The sequence below is a fragment of the Pygoscelis adeliae genome, unplaced genomic scaffold (assembly GCF_000699105.1).
Source record: "Pygoscelis adeliae isolate BGI_AS28 unplaced genomic scaffold, ASM69910v1 Scaffold179, whole genome shotgun sequence".
Taxonomy (NCBI): domain Eukaryota; kingdom Metazoa; phylum Chordata; class Aves; order Sphenisciformes; family Spheniscidae; genus Pygoscelis; species Pygoscelis adeliae.
In genome coordinates, this window is record NW_008825612.1 from 1,726,404 (window position 1) to 1,733,874 (window position 7,471).

The 7,471-nt window shown below is 42.5% G+C and overlaps 1 protein-coding gene across 1 annotated transcript in view; it reads right to left on the minus strand.

The window, feature by feature from the left end:
• SYT16 (synaptotagmin XVI) overlaps window positions 1-4,113 on the minus strand; it is a 40,601-nt gene extending 36,488 nt beyond the window's left edge. The window contains exon 1 of the mRNA XM_009332732.1: window positions 3,552-4,113. Coding sequence (XP_009331007.1) covers window positions 3,552-4,107 — 556 coding nt within the window. The 5' untranslated portion in view covers window positions 4,108-4,113. The remainder of the gene's footprint in view (window positions 1-3,551) is intronic.
• Between the last annotated feature and the right edge of the window lie 3,358 nt (window positions 4,114-7,471).

The following is a 7,471-nucleotide window of genomic DNA, read 5'->3' on the forward strand; positions in this document are numbered from 1 at the left end:
GGCACAACATTACTAGCACCGTTTAAGTACAGACCAGGACTCAGCGGCAGCCAAACCTGCACCCTGCTGATTAGCATGCCTCACAGTGTCTAACAGACGTTTGACTTAAGAACCCAAGAATTTCATTGCTCAAACACTTTATTAGATCCCTAAGCCTAAAAATGGTTTTCAATAACGTGTGTGCTGCTTTAGGGACTCAGAAAAGCTACTTTGGGAACTAGGAAACATTTCCTAGGAGGCAAAAATGTGATCAAAAACATATTTGATAAAAAGGAGAAGGGGTAATGATGGTTTTTAACTGCAGTTTTATTTCATCTCAGAAACGTGCTCTAAGTTTAAGAGTGGGGAACAACTATTGGATCTTGTTTTGCATCTTTTTTAAAACAAACTGATTCTTATCTAGGGTTGGTGGGGGTTTTTTCCCCCCTAAACCCAATAAACTATATATTGGAATGACCTTGTAACGTGTTTCTGTGGTTCTTTAATCACCAGCGGCTGCTAAATGAAGCATATCTATTTTCTGTTACATTACTATTGGCAACCAGGTCTTCAGTAAGTGCCCAGAAATATTTCCATGGCAACAAAAAGCATTCAGCATTGCTACTGTTTTGTGCCAATTTAGCTTTAAAATATTCTATTGTGGAGAGAAATATGGTACATTAAGTGAAATAAAGTCAAGATGCAATGTTCTGAAAAGAATATAAGGATAAACAGGAAACATGTATTTTGCAGAAATGGGGAAAAAAATGCCAAATGGAAGGAAAATATTCAAAGCTAATATTGATGCTACTGAATGCCTTTGCTGAATGACAGCAAGTTCATATGCTCGCTTACATTGTCACTTAGGGTTAGGTAACAAATCTAACACAAATAAGGATACCTCAAACATCTTCTCTTGATCATTTTAATCCATGACCGAAATTTTAAGTTGCCAGGGTATTACAGCCTCTCTGCATGTCTAGGTTACCATTAGAAGAGTTCGTACTCTTGATGTTAGAGAATGAATTTAAAGGAAAAAGAGGAAGTAAAGAGTTGAAAAATGAAATACAAAGAGCACGTGTGTGTTTTGGAAGTGAAGGGTCACTTAGAAGAGCAAAACGAGTTCTTCCACATCAAAGATCTTGTGGAAGACATTTTCACATCACAGTTCAGCACTTTCTCTCCTATTATACAACTTAGTTCTGAGAAAAAAGGCATCAGCTCCCAGCCCTCCAACTCTCAAACAGCCAACTTCATGGCTATAATCTTGAGACCACTGGATGGCCCTTTGTGCCGTGCATTGCAGAGATAAAAAGATAAAAGACTATTTGAGAGTATTTGCAGTGACATTCCCTCTGGTGTAAAAAGCTATGCAATGCCCTCTAAAGTGCTTTGTGCGGAAGCAGAGAGCTCTAGGCAGCGGCAATGTAGGTGCTGGGGAGCTCTGTAAGACCAGCCTTCCAGTCCACAATGGCTCCAGACAGCTTACTGAGAACGAAAGCCAATAAATATTAAGAGAGTCCAACAGCAGCTTGATCAGTACCTGCTCTCAGCTGGGAGAGAGGTTCAGAGTGACCCTCCCCTTTAGCTGCAGTGATGGGTTACTCTGGCATCTGACTGGCACTCTATGTGTCTCTCACCAGGAAAATTCATCTGGTCCATCACACGCTCCTGAGGACCCTCTTTCTCAGATGTCCCTGCAGACAAGACTGCAGGCGAGAAACTGCTCAGACAGTGACAGCAGCCCACTCCTGGTCCCCATTTCCCTGAGAGCTCACCACCTTTTCTCCCATCCACTGTGAGCAAGGGTCTAGTCCAGAGACAGGACAAAGATCTGGAGGCCACCATCGGAATAATGCATTTGGCACATGCCTGCTCCCCAGCCTACTCCGAAGAAGCCCAGGATTTGCCATGAATCGCTCTAACAGCCCCTCTTGGGTGCACAGGCTCTGCAGGAGACAAGGTTGTGTCCTAGATAGCACTTGTGCAAGAGGATCCATGGCCCCAGCACTCCCTGGAAGGACACTACATGCCCTGCTCCATAGCATCTGTGCACACACTGGACACATGATACAAGCATACACAGTAAATCCAGCCCTGCAGCATTGACTTGGTGCCTGTGAACAAACCTTGTGGGCAGGATATCGCACAGGCAGTGTGTAGGGGTACCAGAAGGTAGGGGATCTGTACAGGTTAGAGGCTGGGCTCCAAGAGATACAGCTCTGGGGTGCTTAACCTGAGAATTGGCATTCGTTCATTTGGAATATGAAATAAGCAGTCCCGGTTTGGGAGACAGAACAGCTAGACCAAAAGCTCTTTTTAATTATTTACTCCCTGGCCATAACAGTGTGAGGAATAGTAATAAAGAAAAGAGCTAATTTTAACATTCATTAAAGAACACCATCAAGGTTTATACCCTCTCAGTCTGATATTCCTATTAAATACAAAAACAAACAGGCTGATCTTCCGCAGTCTGCACAGAAATGGCTAAATATGTAAGACTTCCCTAGAAGCCAAGAGTGATGAAAAGCTCTTGGTCATTATAAAACAAACATTTTCAAGAGCATCTAGTGTCTGATTCAAAAAAAAGGATTTTAGATATTTGAAGCCAAATTCTGAAAACCCTCAGTGAGTCTCAAGTTCTTTATCAGCTCCACATTGTAGACACCCCCCCGCCCCCGCCCTTATCCCTCTTCCTAGGATGTTCGTAAAGAGCAGCTTTAACCCAGCAAGACCCAAGGATGGTGTCAGCAGGACTGCAGCTTTCCTGCTTGTGGTTGGGACATACGGCTCCATCAGTCCTCTGTGACCCAGGTTACTTCCAGCCACATTTACTCACATATTTAGTGAGTACAAGTCACACGGCTGAAATTCAGTCCTGAACACAATCGCCTGAAAAGCTGTTCATGTCACTTAATGATCAGAAGTCATAGTTAGGCCTATTTAAAACTGAAAATATCAAATTCAGTTCTCCTTCCCATAATCTCCTGCCTGCTGTCCTCTTCAGTCTTATTTGAAAAGCCTGTGGGGGTGGTGGGAGGAGAGGAAAGCGATTTGGGAGCCTTTCATCCATAAAATCATGAGATATGGCTGGCTTTTTAGTACAGCATTTCACAGCACATGGCACAGTAACATCTTGAGATTCCTGGCACAAAGAAACAAGGTTTGAGATTATATATATATCTTTAATAGCAATGACGCAAAGGCAGATGGTTCTCAAAGCAAAGGCTTAAGGCTAAACACTCCCTTTGAAGGGTCCTGCTACCAGAAACAAAACATGGGGGGAGCAAAAATACTCCTTGCTACCGCAATATGGCTTGATTGCCTTCTAATACACATTTCACCCTGGAGATTTCCACTTATTCCAATGAGATTACTTTCACAAATGAGAGAATAATCGGAAACAGAAGAGGAAAGGTTAGATTTTTTTCTTTGGGATTTGGGGAGCTTTATTTTAGCTGTGGGAAACAAAGACAACACAGAACATAATGAGCAGATTAGCAACTAAATCAAATCAATACCAGAAGAGAGAGGTCTGGATAATACTGTCAGGGTGCGTGCTAGCTGCTTACCTGCAAAACTTGCCTTGCCATTATTACTTTTTAAGGAGCCACTCATGCTGAGGTTGTGCTCATGGCCTCCCATCCTCATAGAGGGCTCACCTTCTTCCTCAGCGATGGTAGGAAGCCGATCAAGCGGCTGGAGATCTTCATTCATCCAGTAGGATCCATTGGCTGTCAAAGACCTGGTGCTTTCAACAGACTGCTCCGGTAAGCTGCTGATATTTTTAACCCGTTTTTGCCTCTGCAGACCCATGTCAGAGCCACGAGGAAGGGCTTGTGAAGCAAGATCAGGACCCCCATTGTGACCATCTTCTCTAGGATACAAGTATTCCTCATCCCAGAGGTCCAGGTGTCGTTCATCATCTGATTCCTCAGAATAATCCTCATAAACTCCTCCATTATTCTCCAAGTCCCGGTTCCTCTCTTCTTCTGACTTACGACCCACTCCACTCAAATTCAGCAGTGAAGCAGATATAGAGTCTCCTGCTTGTTGGATAGCTTCGTATATTTGAGACATCCAAGATGACAGTGGCTGAAGGAAATTCTGAGCAGCCTCAGAAGCCATGTTTAACACTATGCCAGTATCTGGTGATCAGTTGTTCAGCTTTGCCAGCATGTCACTTACAATTCAGGGAGCTACAGAATAAGCACCATAAGAGATTACTGTAAATTGCTTGTCCATCAACACCTGTCGACACACTATCTACGTAAGATGTCTAAAACTGAGAGGAGAAATGGAAAAAGGACTTCTACCCATTGAGAATACCACTAGAAATCCAGAAATGATGGACAAATTACACATATTCCTGCAGAGATCTGGAAAGCTTTCATTCAATTGCTAAACCTTATATAAAAATAAAAACATAGAACGTTGGAGCAGAAGTGCCTTTTCTGAAGCGCGCACGTTCTGGTTGCAGCTGTCAACAGACCTGATAAAAAAAAGTACAAAACAACCTGCAGTCAAAAATCTCAAATAATCTCCTGGCCCTGACTTCCACCACACCCTTATCATTAGCATGTCCAGATGGGGAAATTGAAGGGTGTAGAACTTCGGGAGAATTATGTTTTGATTGATTAAAGCGACAGGCCTAAAGCGTGCAGAACCAGCCCACGGCAGACAACAATCTCAAATACTTTGCTCCAGAAAGGCTCTGAAGAAGCCCTCTGCCCAACAGAGTTACACAACCCAGCGTTGTTTTGCCCTTCACAGAAACGAGCAAAACACAGGAGGTAGAATATTATAGGTATGAAATTACTGGGAACAGGAGCGAGCTAACAAAAGCATTGGTATCATGTCGATATGCAGATTATAACCCATAGTGGCTGGAATAAGCTACTGGTTATACGTGCTTCAGCCGTATCTCTACTATGAAAGTAGACACAGCCCAGGTCTTTAGAGCACTTCTTCAGTACTGAGCAATCATGATAAAAGAATTACAAAAGTTGGCATATTTTAACTGTTACTTAAGTACTGCCACACCTGGAATAACCACGTATTTGTAGAACTGTAAATATTAACCTTTTGGATCAAGATAAACTCAGAGATGTGACTTTTCTGAAGTTGGGGATGGAGACAGGCTGTTCCTATCTTGTTTTCTCAAAACTCATCTAAACCCTAAATAAAAACATAGGCCTTTTTTGCTTTCATAACTTGCAGAAAGTTAAGGTGTCTTTTTGCCCAATATACATCTTCCCACATTATCACAAGACAGATATTCTTTTAGGAACTCTGAGAAGAAGGGAAAACCTACAAATAGCATGATGGGTTTAGGAAGAAAGAATTAAATAGTTGCAGATTTTAGGCTAAAAGACAACTAAAAAGAAGCAAAAAGAAGTTTCAAAAATTAATACCAGGGTCTTGCTAAATTTAGAGGTCTGGGAACAATCAAACTATAAAAGGGTAAATACAGTATAAGCAGCAAGAAAATAAGCTCAGCAGCAATGTGTATTACCTTGTGAAATGGTCTCCAGATAAATGTAGTGGGAATCCCAATGTTTTGGATTTTTAAACAGAGCATGGACAAGGAGATCCCATCTTGCACAGGGAGCAGCTTCTTTACATATGAGAACAGTGTCTTAAGAAATCTTCACCTTTTGAAACACCTGTGCCGAATAATTTTGTTCAGTGACGTTGCCTTACAGTGCAGACGCTTCCAACAAGTTTATTATCACTTTCAGTATATACTAAGAATTACAGTCCTAACAAGGGCAGTAAATGAATGTAGGTTACTAAAGCCATTTTAAAAGCTGATGGCTGTCACAAACTCTCCGGGCTTGGGGCACACGCTGTTCCGGTACCCGCCTGTCAACCGCTGGCCTCTGGCTCAGCTGCTGGGACCCAGGTAACGCTCCCTGCCACACGTTAAATCTTTGGCAAAGAACAGAAAATGTCACAGCGTAACCTCCCAGGTGAGCTGTTCCCTTCATCGACCCTCCTCTTTCCAACCCTGCCCTTACTGAAGCCTCTCTGCTTTGTGCAACTTATTTTCTCATAGACCTAAACTGATGACATGCTCCAAACAAGACATTTTCAGCATAAAGCAGATTTGCTACTGGTAGGTCACAGCACCACGAAAGTCACTAGGAGGAGATGGTGCTTCTAACAGTGAGATTCTCCCAGGCGTGGAAGGAGGTAAATTTGGGTGGGTAAGTACTGGATAACTTTTTAACCTATTATTTATTTACAGGCAACAGCAAATGAATCTCTGATTTCTGATGAAAGGACGACTTCATAACACTCTGCCTCCGTCTCAGCAGCAAGATACATGACAGCAGTAGCCCTTGGAGGGCTGCAGGCATCCAGGAGTGATAGCTAACCAATGCAGATAAAACATATGGGTGCTAAAATGAAGCACTGATCTGTTCTAAAAATCAACAGAACATAGACTTGTGATATTTGCAGAGGGAATAATTAGCTCCTCTTGTTATTAGATTTCAGAGCTAACACTCAATTGGGCCAACAGAGCCACCCCACTTCTCCCGGATGCTGTGGCTGACTGCACCACGGCTCGGGCAAACATCGCCGTGCTGCACAAGAGACTCCGCATTAGGGAGGTTGGTATCACAGCCAGAAAGACGGAGGGAGTTTTTCAAGGTGAGATTTTACTTTAGTCATGGAATTAAAGCAGTGATCTACAGTCACCTGCAGGGCTTGGATGTGGTCACCCAGTCATCTGAAGAGGCAGATAAGACTTGAATCTGCATCCTTCATACACCAAGTAGTTGCCCTCATCATCTTGCTATAAGTAGGCTGGGGGGAAACATGATGAATACATAGACATATACACACATCCACAATTCTACCCAAGACCTGGAAATTTATCTGGATTAAAGCTGGAGAACCCCAACAAATCATTTGATTTCAGTTTACAGACAATGGATAGACTCTTAAATATATTTCACCCAAAAAATCTGAACTGCTTTAGCAACACCTGCAACACACCTGTACAACTTGCAATCCAGTGCCTACATAATCCCTACAGGCAAAAGCAACACAATTTCCAGGGTGCCTGACTCTGTTTAGCCTTTGTTTGGCTTTTCCTCCTGTCATCTCTCTCTTACTGAAGACTCCACAGTCAGTGATATGCTGAACAACTGGAGTTCAACTGAATTATAAATTGCTTATTTTTGGTCTTGCAGCAGATGGATAAAATGTGTAACAAGCTGCAGACAAGTTTAGGCAGGCAACATTTTTACAAACTCAACAGAGGATCAAAGGGGCTGAGCTCCGTTATAGGCTTGCTGTTTCCCAGGAGCTCTCTGCCTTAATTAGCAGGCACTGCTCTAACAGGGTCTTTATGATATATTTCACAACATGGCCTTTTCAACATAACGGATTTTTACTTTTGAATTCTTTAGAAATTTTGACTTGCATTAGGAAAAAAAAACTGAGAAGAGCATTTAAAATGTGTGGGAAAGAAAAATCCATT